General features: G+C 39.8%; 2 protein-coding genes across 10 annotated transcripts in view; one reads left to right on the top strand and one right to left on the bottom strand.

Moving 5' to 3' along the window:
- lrrfip1a (leucine rich repeat (in FLII) interacting protein 1a) overlaps positions 1 to 17,275 on the bottom strand; it is a 33,571-nt gene extending 16,296 nt beyond the window's left edge. For all 9 annotated transcript variants that reach the window (XR_013652823.1, XM_023950464.2, XM_023950466.2 and 6 more), the window contains exons 1-2: positions 16,607 to 17,275; positions 1,272 to 1,358 (exon numbers count right to left, since the gene is read on the bottom strand). Coding sequence is in view for 8 of the 9 variants with exons in the window: in XM_023950464.2 (XP_023806232.1) it covers positions 1,272 to 1,358; positions 16,607 to 16,696 (177 nt within the window). In the remaining variant the exon portion in view is untranslated. The remainder of the gene's footprint in view (positions 1 to 1,271; positions 1,359 to 16,606) is intronic.
- The window catches only part of cd28 (CD28 molecule), a 31,852-nt gene continuing 20,252 nt past the window's right edge, over positions 6,218 to 17,817 (top strand). The window contains exon 1 of the mRNA XM_078939736.1: positions 6,218 to 6,451. Coding sequence (XP_078795862.1) covers positions 6,364 to 6,451 — 88 coding nt within the window. The 5' untranslated portion in view covers positions 6,218 to 6,363. The remainder of the gene's footprint in view (positions 6,452 to 17,817) is intronic.

Genomic DNA, 17,817 nt, shown 5'->3' with positions numbered 1-17,817 from the left:
GAAGGGAAACCAGATTCTCCACAGAATCACACGTTTGTGGGTCGGGTTCTTGGTTCTTTGTGTCATTGCAGCTCCACAAAGACACAAACACAACTCTACAAAAGTTTAAACCAGAAATAGAATTGGATTTATACAATTATAAATGTTTTTAAATCATTTTTAAAAAGCACTTCCAAAAACAATCAAATAATTCCAGACTATAGTCTGCTTTTAAGTTATTATGACGCGGATTAACCTTTTAACCTAAGCCTTGTGGGTAAAAAAAAATTAAATTAGCAATCAATAAAATAAACTTAATACTGTGAAGATTACATACAGTTAAAAAAATGATTTTTATTTAAAAAAACATTAATTTAAAAACAGATTTTTGTCGATTTAATTCATTTTATACCAGCTAAAACAGAAAAACAAAAAATATTTTTATTTGTTTGACATAATTAAACTAAAGGAAGCTAAGAACAAACATTTTATAAACAATAAGAAAATACAAAAAACCATAAATTACAAATATTTCTGTATTCAACAACATTAGACTCAGGTTCTAAGAAGACGTGACAGTTTTAGATTTTAGGAGGATTTCTAAGGTGGTATTTTGACATTAGCTTTTGTCACTGTGATAAAAACAAAGAACAATTACGTTAACAAAACTAAAAAAAAATAAAAATTTGATTAAAACTAGTTATAAATATTTATTGAGCTGTAGAACATTAATTTTAAAGTAATACTAACAAACTATTCGCTTTTTAGCTTATTTTTCCCTTTGCGAATGCTTGTGTGAAAGTCTTTATTTCTAGATTTTGGTTATATTTTTATAAGTGCTTGACTTGCTGCATGGACAGACCATTTGACTACTTTCTAGTGAATTTCTTCTTAAGATTAGAGTTCTCTTCCTGTTTTTAGGCTACCTCTTTTCGCACCATTAAAATAAACGCTGCTTTGATCTTTTTAGCTGAAGTTCAGAAATGAATAATGTTTGCCTTGGAAACCAAATCCAGAAAGGTTTCAGGGCCTCAGTGTTGATCCGTTTGCTCTTCTTCTTCTTCACAACCTTTCTGACACCTCAATCCGTTTTTTTCTGACCCACCGGATCCAGGATCCAGGAAGTGCAGCACAAACGTTTGTGTGAGGAAGAATGAAAACAGATTGACGTTTCCCAACATTATTCTGAGGAAAAACTCCGGGTAGGATTGAATGTGCGGCCCTCAGTGGATTGTGGAGGAATTGTGTGTGTGTGTGTGTGTGTATGTGTGTGTGTGTGTCCGGTTGTGTACCTCCTTCTGTTGTCGCTCCAGCTCCTTCATGCGGATCTCTCTGGCCTCTGCTCTGGCGGCTCGCTTTGCTGCCAGCCTGGCCTCAGCCTGGAGTTGGGTTAACAGGGAGAGGACACAAGGAGGGAGAAAGGAGGTGAGACACCTTCAACTCGGCTGGTTCACGTTCTGAACACGCCGAGCGTAGTTTAATCTAAACCTGGTGACATCGGATGGATGAATCCACGCAAATGCATCCTAGAAACATCTGACATCATCATCCAGGCGATCTTTTCAGGCAGAATGTTAGTCTTTATGGACCAGAGAGCATCTGAAATACCTTCTATGTTTAAGAGGTTTTTTTAATCATTAGTCAAAAAAAAACAAATATTTTGAGCATAATAATTAGACCGACTGAAAGGATAAAGCAGCGGGTTGCAAATAAGAGCCTTCTCCACATGCACCCACATGGATGCTGCAGGTTTTTCCAGGTCGTACGGTTCTGTGGAGGGTCGTAGAGAGGAGCAGCCGCAGCTTAAGGGCAGCGCAGTGCGGCCAATGAAAGTGGAACGTACCTTTGTCCTGTATCCATAAGGCTAATGGAAGCTGCGCGCACTTATGACCTAAGGATGATGCTGTCGTACAATACGCTACACTCTAGTTGTTAGTGAAGTGCGAGTACTGGCTCCTCACTGACTGCACGTAAATGTTGCGTCCACGTGGCGTGCAAGTGACGTGTCCGTAGACAGTCCACACAAACTACACTCTGACTGTCTAATTTCCTCGTTGTATCATTGATTTGTATTCCTAAAATCAGACGATTAAACATCATTACAGCTTTGATGAGTCACTGTGAAGAAAACTGAGACAGCTATGACTCTTTTATGTGTTCCATGCTCATTGTAATGATGCAGAGCTGCAGTCAAACTCTCAGAAAGGACCCCCCCTCCCCCCCTTCAAAAAGGGGAGCCACTGGGTAGTGTCGGAGCTCCAGGCTGATTTCAGTGTTAATGAGTTTCAGAGACTCCATGTTCCACTCAGCAGACTGACAAAAACAGGGATTTGTCCTTAAAAGGACTGCTGTCCGTGTGCATGTGTGTGCACTTCCTTCCCTTTGCTAAGGTTGCAGCCCTTTAGCTACGATGACTGAATGCCTGCTAATGCATTTCCTCGAGACGGTCACTGGAAGTAATGGAGAACAAAAAATCTGTGTTTCTGTGCAGGTTACTGTGAGTCAACGGTGTATTTTAGCCCAATAGAGCCCAATAGAACTCTCGGTTGTTGTATTTTCTGGATCCATGTGGGGGAACAAACACTTGGATCTAAGAAGACCGCAAACCTCGATCACCTCCTGCGTATGGAGATAAATACTAACGTTCACCTGAACATTTCCACTGTCGAAAATGAGAAAAGCAGACATGGAAAACCTGATAAATAGATAAAGCTATAGCATCTCTGTGGTAAATCTGCTAAGGGTGCTTTCAGACCGAGATGTTTGATCTGCGGGGTTCACTCTGTTTGTGCAGGTGTGGCAGCTCACCTGCATAAGTCAGTGAATGCAGAGCAGAGACAGCGGAAATGACTACTGTTCTTCATGCTTCAGGGGTTTCTGCTGCTGGGGAGGAACCTTTCAAAACAAAGTCCCTGAAACTGGGATGTAAGATAAAAGATAAGCTGCAAGGAAAAATAAATACAAACTCCCTGGAACTAAAAATAAAGGGAATTTTTGTTCGTTATAATCGTTATTATTTCCTCGTTATATGACACATTTAATTTACAATCAAAAAGCTATCATGCTTAGACCTGCTATGTGATTCCTGCATGTGGATTCTTTAGCTCTGTGGTACCCAAACCCCGAGCATAATATGTAACAAGCATAGACTGTATATGAAAGTTGGACTAAGTGTGATGTCATCCACAGAAAATGGTTTATTCCGGCTACCAATTGAAGACAATTCAGTCGCTATTTATTTTGCGATATGGACGCCGCCATGTTGAAGCTAGATGACAACAGTAAGCAGGAATTAGTTCCAAGTCTGTCTAAGTCAATGTTTCTATGGAGATCAATCAGGAGTAAGCTTCTTGGAAGGCCAGACCCCTACCACGTTTTACAAATTTTACGTGAGACCAGCTACGTTTATTGAGCATCTGATTGGTCAGTTTATAACTTGGACTGCAGAAAAAAATATCGTGATAAAACAAGATTATTAAGAACAATATCTGGCATTAAAACGGTCCGTGGCCTAAAGATTTGAATGAGGTCACACTCTAACAGCAGTCAGTGACGCACAGCTCCTGTTTGCCCCCAAACCCTGGATGATCTGAACAAAACGCCAAGGTTCTGCAGAAAAAAAGACGGTGACGTTTGAATCTGCCAGAACCGGTTTCAGCAAATCAAACTAAATCGGCCAAAAAAAGTGTGTTTTACTGCAAAGCAGCAGCTACGAAGTAAAGACAGTGTGCAGAACGGCTGAGTCTGTGTGAGTCTGTCTATGCGGCAGCAGGAGCTCAGGCTTGTCTTGTGCTCTAAGAAGGGTTGGTGACTTAAGGAGTCATGGAGACAGTGAGATCATTCACACATTACCACCCTCCTCCTCACAGAGAAGGTTCTGCTGTACATGGAGAACCTCAGCGAGGCTGGGGTGTCACTTTAACTCACCCATGTTCACACAATGGCTCCATTGAATTTATGGCCTTTTTTAAAGCTGTAATGTCTTGCGTTTATTTTTTTTTTTCCGGTCACGCTTAAGCATGTTGGTCTGGATTTTATCTGTCTCCAGTTAGAAGATGAACCAAAACTAGGCCAGGAGTTCCATCTCTCCTCTTCTCTGATAGCTAAAATTACTGACCCACATGGACTCCATCCCTATCGGACCTTGACTAATTTAGCTCATTTTCAAATGGGTCGCCTCCCTGGAGAGGAAATGAGCCAGTTCTGTGCAGAACTAGCATCCTCCCACAAGAAGGTGTGAAAACACTGACCTTACTGACACTGAACTCATTTTGGAACAAAGATAACGATGTTTATACGTTCCTACCAGCTCTGAAATGCTACGATTCTATAGAATGGGTGAGATCTGCTGCCCTGCGGAGCATCAGCTGACCTGCCTGGCCTGCATTTACATGCCCAGCATGCCAATCCACTAAGAAGAGGGTTATTTTCATAAGCACGAGTGCTGACAGAGAGATAGAAAAGAGTTCAGCCCCTCGCTGAGGTTGGAGCGCGCTCCAACTGGGCGGGACCTTCGAATAAATGGGTCTCCGATGAGTCCAGCAAATCCACGTAAACCCAGTCCACAGTCAGCTCATGATGTGTTTGCACCTGAGGGTTAACTCCTGAGGCCTGGGCGGTATCGCGTGGAACAGAAGTGCTTAGATCAGCAAAGAGAAAAAACAAACGGTCAAAAAATGTTTACGCTGCAATCGATTCATCGAACTAATGATCGCTTAAAGATGCAATAATTATTCATCAAGGCAAAAAATCTCTTTTCTTTTAAATCTGTTTTCTATATTTTTCACGTTAAAAAAAGATTTTCAGTTAGTTTTTTATGTAAAAATTAATAAATTTATTAAGTAAGGTTCCGCCTTTGTTTAATTTAATTTAAATGTTATGTGAAAATGTTTTTAAAAACAAAAAAAAGGATCAATATATCAATAAAAATAATCAAATAACGTTGAAACCTAAATCAAACGTCATTTTGAGGTTGTGAACTGCTCGAAAAAAAAGCAGATTTGAAGGAGACTGTAAAGAAATAAATAAGAGGATTAGATCTTATTAAAAGTGTGAGAGTAAAAGTAGAAGAATTGATGATCCACAAGTGTGGCGGAGGACAAAATACAGCTCAAAAAGTCTTTAAAAAGGCAAAAACCAAACTCAAGTTCCTTTGTGAACCCCAGAAGAATTTATTCAATTGATTTTTTTTATGTTTGTTTATTAATTATTATTATTATTAATAATAAAAAATTAAAAACTCAACTTTGACTCAGTGGGTTTTCCAGGGTTAAGATGAAGCACAAACAAACAGGCAGGGTAAAGGTGAGGCTGGAACTACGCCTGTAAAATTTGAGAAAGTTAAACAGAAAATGACTGAATGATAAACCAGTGAGAGGCTGATTCGCTTCATTTCAACCTACTAGAAACAAAATGTTCCGGCAGAAGCTTTTAATTTGGTGAATTCTTAAGAATAAATGTGCTTCCTCCAATAAAATACAACTAAGAACTGTGTCTTAAAGACAATTAACTCTCGTTTCTGCGACACAAACTTCCAGCTGCTGCTGCAGAGCGACACTTCAGAACTGAAAATGTGTGACAGTTTTATTTAGAGAAGTCCTTCCACGCAGGATTTGAGTTGATGAGCAGCTTAAGGATTTGGTAATTACTCGCCAGCCAGTCGATCATCAAGCTGCAAGCAGAGGCAGACAAATGAGGCTAAAAAGGATTAAAGAAATCCCCTTATGCTGCTTTTTGTTTTCCAGGATTTCCGCTGTTTGAAATGATTTGCTTATAAAGAAAAAAAGGAGGGGGGGCAGTATTTTCCTTTTCTGTTTAAATGTATTTATTTTTTCAGACATTTACTAGTTAGTACTTTTATTGCGTAAATATTTCAATCATTTTGTACTTGAGCAGCTCCAACACAGCACATTTCATCTTTATATATTTAACACAGGCCTCTGGCTTTCTTACTTTGGCTGTTTCTGTCCTCGTCTCCTCTATTTATCAAGTTCTAAACAAGGTTATCTAATCAACTTGACTTTTATTTTGAAGCAGTCGCTCCCTGCTGTGTGCTGGTTTCCTGTCAGCCCTTGTTCACACCTGATTTGAGTTTGTGTGTCGTCAAAACTGCTTCTTGCTTGTCGCTACTTTTCTCAGGATCATCTTAAAGGGTCTGAAAAACTAGATTGTAAATCTGAAAAAAAAGTGAAAATTTGAACCGTTTTCAGAATTTCACAGGGTAAAACTTGAAGAAAATGTTAAAAAAGAGAAAGTTAGCTTTTTAGTTCTCGTTTGGTAATGTAACTGAACCTTTTACGTGTGTGGCAGCTCAAACTACAGCTTTACAAAAATGTGCTTCAAATTTTGGTTCAGACAGTTGATGAAGCTGCAGTTTTATCATAAATGGAGATTTTCTTTCTGCTCCCATTGACCCACATGTCCTCCATCGTCTTGAAGGTTTCCTGGATTACAAGACATTCATCCCATCAAAGTAGGCAGAAACTCTGACAAAACACATTTTAAACAATTCTTTTCACACCTTTTCTCAGGTGAAACGCTGCGTTTGTCGTCCTTATCTGTAAGGAATTGCCACAGAGATGGCAGAGAGAAACCTTTTTTTCTTTCTCAAAAACAGGATAAAGGGGATGAGGAAAAGTGTTGAAATGCTCTCATATTTTGAGATTCCCCCAGATGATCTTGTTGGTCAGTTGAACCCTATGACTGGAGGACTGCATGGTGCGGCCGGGCTGTCCAGAGCTCATTGAGGTGTTGGGAAGTATTTACAGCAGATTAGTCTGAGCCTCAATGGGCCAGAAGAAGCTGCTGTTGCAATTATCCACCCTTTTATTTCATCTCGTTAAGTTTACTGTAACTCTCTTTTTTTTACCTGTTTTAACAAACGTTCCCTAAACCGACTTCAGCTTGTCCAAAACTCTGCAGCAAGACTTTTAGCAGGAAGCAGCAAACACACACATCACTCCTCTGTTGTCTGCTTTACATTGGTTACCTGTCAAATTTCGAATTGATTTTAAAATTCTACTTTTAGTTTCTAGAACCCTGCGTGGTCAAAACCCGATGTACATATCTGACCTTTTAACCTCGTCCTCTTTGGCCCGTTCCTTGGGTTCTTCCAACCCAATTATTTTTTTTTTTTTTTCATCAATTATTGAAGCTGGTTGATCTCATTATATCACTTCACTTGCCCCAAAAAGTGATTCATGATTTTCCTAACGAAATGTAATCTGGACGTATTTTTAACTTTTGATACTTGGTCTTCAAATGCTATGATGATTTCGGAAATGGTGTCTATTTTTCCTGATATGGTGTTTATTTTTAATCATAGTCATAATTTTTCTGATGAAAATAATCTCCATATATTTTAGATAACCGATCTGCCTGTGCTATGTTGATTTCCAAAATAGTTATTTTACATAATTATTAAGTAATTCATCTTTATGTGATTTATTGATACTTAAGGATTTGTATTGACCTGAAACTGTTGGTAAGGCATCAGATAGAATTTATGAACCGGATATTGATAAATCATGTAAATAAAATGGTTATGGTAGAACAGGCGTGGGATTATAGAAGTTTGCTTCCTTCCACCCCTTTTCAAGCAATCTTTGATTTAATGTCTAATTATCCTAAGTTTGATACATCTTTGTATGAATGTATAACTGCTGATTGTATTGTTTTGTGCATTATTCTTGCTTTGACTGCTTGAAATAAACCATTACAAGTCACAATCTTTACTTTAAAACCCGCTTTAAGGCTAGAGGACGTCTCTCATCCTCGTCTTTGGAACTCCCTTTCATTGTCGTTGTGTCAGATTGACTCCGTTGAGTGTTTTAAATCTCAGGTCAAGACGTTTTTATTCAGGTTTTAGTTGTTTTTATTCCTTGCTTTATACGTTTCACTGTGTTTTGTTTTATTATTGTATTTTGTTACTTCTCTGTGTTTTCATTTGATGTTGAGCTCCTTTTGTGAAGCACTTTGTGATTCTGTCTGGGAAATTGCTTTATAAATAAAGACGATCTATTCCGTCTCCTCTACTCGGCTGCGGTCATCTGGGGACGCGTTGCAGAGCTGCAGACGGGTCATCCCCCGCTGAAGCATGCTTTCAGCTTCACATGGAAGCTCATGGTGCCATGCAGGGTCCGCTTCAGTACGTGGTGCTGCTCCAAACTCTGCACTTCCTGACATGTGCAACACAAAGACCGGCTCCAGTCGCCCGGCTTTAGTCTCCTTAAAAGGAAGCCGAGTCTCTCTGTGCTGGTTTCCTCTGGATGACATCACCGCAGGCACAGCCCATGCAGATTGTTATCACAAACTACTTCCTGTTTATTAAGCATGGCTGACTTTCTTCCAGAGGAGGGTGGCGTTTGGGGACTGAGTGCCCATGTGATTATTTATCAAATCAGGTGCACATCAGGGATGTTGACGGTACGACTGGCTGTGAGGACGCCTAAAGAACAAACTCGGGCGTGTTCACGTGCTCGCCATAACAAGGAGGAACAATGTTCTCGTGAAAGCCTTTACAGGAACATGACTGGTTCCAGAGAGTTATGTCAGCTCCTGGCAAAATGACTTCACTGGTTTGATTGTATTCATTTTTGTGCTAATATTTTAGGTTAAAACAAGCAAAGTTTACAATTCTTACAAATATTAAATGAAGTTTTCTTTGAGCAAACTAGTTCATCTTATTATAGAAATGAAACCATCTGAAAAACAGTCATTCAGATGTTTTTGTGCTACAATATTTTAAATGAAATCAGCATTTTTCATCTGTAACCTTTTCAAAATAAGATAATCTGACAAGTTTTTCATTGTTTTTTTTTTTCCTCAAAGAAGCTTTAGATTAAACTGTGAACACAAAATCTAAACAATTTCAAATGTATATCTTTAGAGACTATATGTGATCCAGAAGTATGGCGCACTTGTGTTTCTTCTTTGTCTTGTTTTTAATTTACAATACATTTTAAGATGTTTTTTAGAGCATTGAATGAAAAGGTTTTTAAGCCCATTACTTTTCTTGTATTCTTCTTGCAGCACCCCCCCTTCAAACCTTTTTTGGGTCCCCAAACCGGACTTGAAGCACTAGCGGAGCCCTCTTGGGTGGTCCGTGTCCATGGAGGGTCGTAGAGAGGGGCAGCTGCATCTTAAGAAGAGCTAAAGTCTGTTTTGAAGTTCTGTTGCGGCTAGAACGGGACGTCGTGAAAATGGTATTGTCGTGCCTAAGGTAAGTGTATGGTGAAGTGTTCGTAAGGCTGATGTAAGTTAAACGCACTTATGACGTACAGGTATACGGTATCCCTACGCCACACTCAAGTCGTTGGTAAGGTGCGAGTACTAGCACCTTACTGAGCACGCAAATGCTGCACGGATGGGATGTGGACGTGGATGCGTAAGTGTTCGTAGGGCGCCTGCAGAATGTCCAAACAAACTACACTGTCTGATTGTAAATGTGGGGGGAAAAAAAGTGAAAATCTAAACAGTTTTCAAAATGTCACTACACTAATCTCATGTGTAACAGTCAGGCTGCGTGCACTTATCACGTGAACAGCATTATTGGGCTTCTTTGTATGGGTACGACCTGCCTGCATCTCACCTTCTTGATGGACGCAGACCTAAACTTTGATAAACACATTAAAAAACACCCTAATATCTTAAAAAATATTGAAAGCATTAAAGATCTGATGTCAAAGCAGTATGCGGAGAAAGTTTCATCTTTAGTCGACTTGACTGCTGTAACAGTGTTTTTACAAGACGACCAAAGAAAAATCTATCAGGAAACTGCAGCTCTTTCAGAACTGGTCGGGTTCTCAAATCCCAAAAAAGAAGAACCACATCAGTGCAGTTCTGAGGTCTCCCCACTGGCTGCCTGTTTGCCAGATGATAGACTTTAAAGTGCTGTTGCTGGTTTGTAAAGCTTTAAAGAAGTGCAGAACACGGAGAAACTGCATTCAGCTTCTATGCTCCACAGATCTGGAACAGACTTCCAGAAAGCTTTAGATCAGAAGAAACAGTTTATTTAAATCCAGGTTAAAGACCCACCTGTTCTTAGCTACATCTGATTAGTTTTTATTCAAAAGTTTAAATCCGCACTGTTACTTTCAATTCAGCTCTTCTGAGCCTTCTTCAAATTGAGTTTTAATGATGACACCTTTATTATTTATTTTGATTCTTTCTTTTCATGTTGTATGCAAAGCACTTTAATTTATTTAATTAATGTATTCAATCTACAAACAAACTTGCCTTCCCTTGCCTCTCTTGCATGAACATTTTCTCTCTACGCGTCCACTGGGCGGTCTACGACCTTGATATTTGGCGTGGGCCACCTGCGTGCCCATGCAGGTTTTGACACATTTCCATGGCAGACGGCCCGTCTCCACCCGTAAGGGCAGTTGTGAAGAAGGCTTTTGTCTGAACTGCTGTCTCTGCTGTTTGAAGACCCTTTCATAGTTTTTATCTCTTTAGTCCTTTAACCTGTTTTTGTTCTGAGATGTTCTCCACATCTTCAGGACTCTGATCTTTAAATGCAGGTGAACTGCGGGTTTATGAACATCTGTGCCATCAACTAATGTAAATCATGTTTCCGTGGAATTATGAAAAATTTCTGGAAACCTCTACCTTTTTAGGGACCAACTCATTGTTTTTTTGATAGAGGTTCATAGTGTCTGACACCTCATAAAGCAAAGATTTATCTTCACAAGGAAAGTAAAGATGGCCACTAAGTGTCAGTTCAGTCTGAGCCAAACAAGAAACTTAGTCTCTCTTGGGTAAAAGGGAAACTTCCGTGTTAGTTTAGTTCATGTGCTGGGATGGTAGTTTTGATATTCTGTTTTTGTCTACGATGAAGATCATAAGGAATGCAGAGAATTGCCTCCCTCGGCTTCATTATGTAGCGCTGGTGGTCCATCCCCTGTTTTATTTTTAGACATGCCTGCAGCAAACGGCTCTTATTATTCTTGGCGGAAAGTATTTTGCACAGTTGCAGGTCAGTAAGTCTGCAACTGTGCGTTCCTCGTTCAGTACTGCGCTCAAATCATCAGAAGGAATCGATTCAACTGAACCTTCGGTCCATATAAAAGTTTATTTCCCTGTTTTTAAGAGGCATTTGGACAATCTCCAAGAGTCAGTTTGTTTTGTTCGTCAGCCGATCCTGTTCTTCAGGATTTCTAAAAGGAACTGGTTGAAGATGCTTGAAAGATGTTTTCAGGGACTTTTTCTACTGAATCCTAAAGGTTTACCAAATACTGTCAAAAAAGTATAAAAACATAAACTGTTCTAATGATCAGAATTCAGATCAGAGAAGGATTGAACGAGCTCTAAAAACCTCTTAAAACAAGAGGTCCAACAGTTGAGTTAGATGTTTTCCTTCAGTTTTCAATGTTGTGGTTCTCTCAGCTCACTTTGTCTTTGGTGTACCTCAGGGTTCAATCATAGAGCCACTCGTTTTCCTTTTATAGTAAAAATGATTCATTTTTTCCACTTTCCTTATCAACACTCCGTCATTGTCTACTGTAATACCAATAAGTGTTCTGTTCAACTTTGAAAAAATTCCAGAATTAGGATATTTTTTCAAAAAATAACCCAGAGATGGGAGTTATCTCGACTCAACATCAGTGCCTTTGTTGAAAAACAGCTTTTTTCCTGACCTTAGCTGATGAAAAACATGGAAATTTGGAATCTCTTTGGTTAAAGAAGGCTGATTGTGATGATTTTCTAATGTATATTTTGTACTGACTCCAAGTTAAGTTTAGTTTAGACTCTTTTCAGGCTCCTCTTGTGCTGTTCTAAAGACTGGAATCAATAAAGTTTTCCGTTTGCAGTCAGAACTCCAATTAACTTCTGATAAGTTCGTTTTGCAGTGATTTCTTTGCAAGTATAAATTCAAACCAACTTTTTTTTATTTCCAAAGATTCTGACCTCAAAGCTAAGAAGAAGTGAGCCTCATTTCACGATAAAAGATGTCAACTACGGTTTAATCCTTCAATGCCTGTTAACGCCAATATGCGACAAACCACTTCGGCTCTAAAATGACCTAAACGTAGCATCTACTTAAAGCAAAAACATACGTGAAATATTTTTTTCATAACTGGAACATTCTGGTTTTGAATGATCTGCCAACATGGATACTGTAATCATGCCATCATTTGCCTTTTCCAAACAACATCCTAACAGCCTGCAAAATGATTTCATTTGTGCTGTTTTTCATTTTGCATCATTTTAACCCGTTTACACAACTAAAGGTTTTGAAATTATTGATGAATATCCTAAAATGTTCTAAATAAAAATAAAAAATATTCAACTTTGTAAATAGGCATCAAGTTTGCCATACAAATGTTAGCAAAACAAAATCTTTATCTTTAGGTTATAAAAGTCACTTGAGCCTTAAAATCAGGAAGATTTGCATTTGAGCTTTACTACCAGGCAACATGAATAATTTGGAGGCCATGCAATTTGGATTGGATGGACTAAACCATTGGATTTAGATATCTCAGCCAGTCATTTTTCCTGATATCGGTCCAATTCCTGGAGTATTGGATCTATACTTCTAGCCCTCGTTTGCTGTCTGTTGGACAGAGTCGGGTTTATAGAACTGACAAAAAAACAACCACAGCAGGATCAGAACAATAAACACCAACATTCAAAGTTTAAACCCGAGCCAAACCCTCGGTGCTACAGAGCGACGGCAACAACAGTGCCGGTCCATTCCAAGAGAGCCGGTCAGCTGGTGAGCTGCCCCCTCCGTGCACATCCCCCTCCCTCCCACAGACACAGCCTAAAACTGGGGTGCAACAACTGCTGATCTTCCATGGGAGTCTATTTTTAAAGCTCTTTTGCAGAACTCATCAGGGCTGGCATGCTGACCTGTCAGGGCAGCAGCTCTAACAAACTTCACCCAGCGCTACTTAAAGGCATACACTTCCCCTCTGTGGTTTGGTCCTGTCTCTGAATCCACATCATCTTGTTTGGATTCTGAAGCTCCTGCTTCAGAGCCTCAGCTCCCTCAGGCTGCCACTAAAACTACAGCTGGCTAAGATTTCTGCTACTGCAAATACACTACAACCAGAGATGATTACAGCTACAGGAATTTGCAACCTCAGACAGCCCACAGCAGTGTAAATAGTGAGGCAGAAAAGAATAGACCTCAGCCACAGAGCAGACTTCATTCCTACCACATAGACCTGCTCAAATAATTTAAAATATGCTAATTTGACTGCAGAAGTAACTTTGAAATGTGTTAGGAGCTCAGATCCAGTGGAAAGCAGAGCTTGGAATGCTGATCTCTTGAACCTTGCAGTAACGAGCTGACCCTGCCTCCAAAACAGGATGTAGTCCAGCTGGGTCATCATGGCAGATTAGCACACGCTCGTCTTCAACAAACAAATTACATTCGAACCACAGGCAGTGCCGAATTTTAGCGACAAATTTACTATTCTGAGGCCAAACTATGGCTTGAAAATAACAAAATTACATGATGTTTTTCTTTTTGGCCAATGTGGGGTTGAGTGCCTTGCTTAAGAGTAGAAGATCTTTTGCGTAAGGGATTTAAACCACTAACCAGCCAATTGGCAGACAGTCTGCTTATCCGATCAACCATTGTTTTAGGAGAGGGACCAGCAACCACACCAAGCCCAACAATAACAGGTGGGGTTCCGAATAGATTCAGCTCTACTTTGAGCTAAAACAACCCCGCTGACCCTAAAAAATAAAAGCCTCCAGGGCTCTAAGTTTATGTGGTTTTAAAGATGGTTTTATTCTGAAAGGCACCATGTGTTGATGTGTTATGAAAGAACTTTATAAATGAAGTTTGATTTGATTTGAAGGCCATTACATTTTAGAATAAGGGAACCAACTGTCTTTTTTCATTGTTGTAGGGTCTACATCCTGCTTTTCTTAAGCCTTTCAGAGTAAACTATATCCATATATATTTTACCTTTGACCCACTAAAGAACAATTTTTTTAAAATCCAATATTAGTTATTTTTCCAGCTCATTTTCCAACACAAAAAATCTATACGAAACTAACACAAACTCTTTGAACTACCCTAACTCGACAACTGTTTACACAATTAAAGTATTTCTAACAGATTCTTATGCATCAGAGTCAGCTGATTTACATTGATTGCATATAAACTTCACTAACAAAAAGTGGAGCACAAAGAGTTTTTTTTTTTTTCCACTTAACAGTCCATTGGAAATACAAAAACAGTTGAAGAGCTACAATAATTCAAAGACGTCAACACTGGAGCTTAAACTCCAGCATTATAGTGAAGTTTGGAATAGATTACACCAATTGCAGTCAGGATATACCAAATATGTATCCGAGTGTTTGAAAGTCTTTTCTAACTGTGAAATAACTCTTTCCAGCAGACGAACATTCGTGTTTTTAACTTGCGATCGCTCATAGGTCTATATTTAGTTAACTTCATGACCAGTTTGTAGATATAATCCAACATCGGAAGCTTGCAAATGCTATACAGAAGTCAAGTTAGTTGGTGCTGTCACATTTTGACCCTTAGGGAGGTCAGAGGTCATGTTCACAGTTGGTCTTTTCCTACAAATTGTAGTCACAAATTTGGAACAGATTACTGTTCTATGGACAAAAATACATTTTACCTGCTTAAGATACTATACATCTTAGACATGTTTGTTCTGTTGTCAACACAATAGGGGTCAATAGCAAACGGAGTTGGCCTTAGAGAGGGAGGTCTGTACTTATTGACACAGCTGTCTCTTTGATAAAGAGGAGATAATGGACGGGTGGATGAAAACCCACCAACGATGTAGTCAACCCATAGACTTATGTACACCGAATTGATCATCTCTGAGGCTCCGTTGGATTCTACAATGGAGAAATGAAATGTAAAATGACTTTTTTAGACTTTATAGAAATTACTCATTTCTGAAACTACCCTCTACTGGTTATTTGAAGAATTGCAACAATTGATTTTAAAGAGTTTGCTTCAAATTTGGGAACATGACGTTAGCAAACCCATTTCAACATCTCAATCGGCTCCTAATTTTACATTTTGTGTGTCGTTACCAAAAAGACATTGAGTGGAATATAAACGTATTCATAAAGTAATATGTTTAGCCCCTCTGACGGTGTTTTGGATTTACGTCACTTACTTCAAAACTGGTTGAACCGAATTCGTCTTTACTTGGACGCCTGGGTGCCATACTGTCTCCCAACGATGGACCGTCTTACCACAGTTTACTAAACTTAAAGATTAAAGCCAAAAGGACAATTTCGCAGACTCCTTTGACTTTTCCATTACACTGAAGCTATGGCGTCATTATTTTAGGAGCACGGTCTAAGGTTGTGCAATGCCTCCCACTGGTTTGTATTTTGCTTCATTCACACCAGTGATGTGTCACGCATTCAAGAACAGGCTGAACGTGGGTTCTTAAATGCGCTTTTAGCTGCAGTGTTCACACTGGACCGTCGCTACCCAATACTAGCGCATGTCCCTACAGCTGGAAGAGGCTTGCTGAGAAATCTCAAAGGCTTTTTCTTTCATGGCTCTATTCTGATATATGAAAGAGTTGGTGTCATAGGATTCTGGCCGGGCACAAATTATTCATTTCTACTCAATGATCAATTTTCAAATGTATGGCACTTCTGTGAATTAGTGCTACTCGTATGTCGCTACCAAATCAGAGTTCCTGATTGGTCAAAGTTCAACTAGTATTTAAACTTACGACGTCCGCTCAACAGCTGTGGGTTTTGTTTGAAGAGCCTGAAAACAGACTTAAAAACTTGTGTAGCGATGCGAGAACGCAAGAGTTTTGAACGTGGAAGCCTCAAATGCACGATTATATAGAATTTCCATTGAAAGTGGTCATCTGAACGCACAATAACCGTGTTTGGAGTAACGTCACACAAGACAGATGTGATATTGGTTTTTTCAGGTCTAAAGTTTCTCCTTCTTTAGCCATGTCAACACAACTAAACATTAACTGTCAGCTGTTGGAACCATACTTCAAACAGACAAACCTTTGATTGGTAAACATTAGGTAAATAAGAGGGACAGGCCACTGTCAGATATAGGAACATCACCAGATTGGGTTTTTCTACAGCCGCCGCTTGACGACTACAGGTCAACACTCTCGAGTGTAATCTATAACATAAATTAAACCAGAATTTAGGAATTTTTTGTACGAAAGGCTATATTCTCATTGAAGTGGCAAGTTTCTGTAACACCCCCCCTAGTGGTTACTTTATGAAGTGACCTGGCTCCAGATGGTTCTGATTTTTAACTGCTTTGGAACTGGAAGTCGTAGGGCTGCTGTAAAATAGATCTTTACGACGTAAACTGATCTCCTTCATAAAAGTCAGGTGTCCACAATTATGATTCGTGGTGAGACAATGTACATTAAGGAGTTTCAGTTGAAACTGACTTTTCTGAATTAATTTGTCAAATGCCTTTTTTTTTCAATTGGAAACATGCAGACAGGGGAACATATGTGTGTTTAATCAGCTGTCATTTATCCAACCAGGTCATTTTTGCTTTTTTATTATTTGTCTACACACTTGAGGCTCTTGAAAACCCCAAACTTTTGCGCTCGCACCACGTGACAGCCGTGAAAGCCTCGTTTTTCCGAACCGAACTGGAACGGAGCTGCCCGCCTCTCACCTCTCTCGCAATGAGGTTCAGAGCCTCGTCCTCCGCCGTCGCGCGCTCCTTCTTGGTGGACCGTTTGCGTCCCGTTCCCTGCGTGCCCATGTCTGCTTCTGTCTCCGCCAGGGACGGTTCGGCGGTCCGGTTCGGTGCTCCCGAGCTCTCACGTGAGGTTAATAAGTCCCGTTACAGAGGAGGAAAGAGCGCGAGCCGCGGCCGGTCATTGTCAAACATCCGCTCCCCCCCGCCGCCGTAGGGGTGGGGGGTGGGGGGGCAGCAGCATCTGGAGCTCAGAGAAAAAAACAAAAACGGGCTAAAAAGATCAAATTAATGGAAAAATAAACACACTAAGGAAATAAACAAAATATATTTTTTTGATTACAATTTAATTCTAGGACCCAAGCACTTGATGCGTTTACTGTCCCACAGAGAGACTTCAAAGTCCCTCTAAGAAGATGCGTTTCAGGGCTGTCGGAGATTTCAATATTTTACAACCACAGGCATGAACGATACAAATCACCCAGAATCCTTCACTTCAACATCACTAGCAACCACTAACAAATATAAACGCATTTATTCACATATTTTAAACGAGTGTAAATAAGTACTAAAACTACAACCAGCCAGAGTCTCCGTTTCTTCCCTGAACTCAGCACGAGGCTGCGCGCGGGGGCTCAACACATGCTCAGGGGTTGAGTTTCAGCTCCTGGCCGGGCACTCTCCCACACCCCCTCTGCTATTTTTACTGAAGACCTCCTAAACAGAGTTTTAAATGTCTTAAAGGAACACACTTCTTCAGGGCCCCACGGTTCTCCTGAGGGGAACGGAGGTTCTTTCATGGAACCTCACCGTGATAGAAGATGTAGGGCCATGCTCAGGTGCAGCTTTCCCCCTCATAGTCCTTAGCAAATCCTGTAATTTAACTGAAAAGGCTGATCGTGTGGCAAACGTCCATGAATTTATGACCAAAATATGACATTTGTGGGCAATTAAAAACAGCCAGACCTGACGTTATTCCCACAAAATACCTGGGTTGAAAATGTCTCTGTTTCTCTCTTCCTTTAAATCATGAGAGTTGTCAGGGAGTTTAAAACACCTGTAATTTATGTTTAACTTGTAAGTACTATTGACTGTATGTGAGAACTGGACAGAGTGTGACGTCACCCATAGAAAACGTTTGTTTTTAATGAATTTCAGTTAATTAAAATACAAGAAAATCCCCTTAA

This window comes from Oryzias latipes, chromosome 21 (assembly GCF_053564925.1).
Source record: "Oryzias latipes strain Hd-rR chromosome 21, Olatipes_Hd-rR_3.1".
In the NCBI taxonomy this organism is placed as follows: domain Eukaryota; kingdom Metazoa; phylum Chordata; class Actinopteri; order Beloniformes; family Adrianichthyidae; genus Oryzias; species Oryzias latipes.
This window is presented reverse-complemented; position numbering and strand designations above follow the sequence as displayed.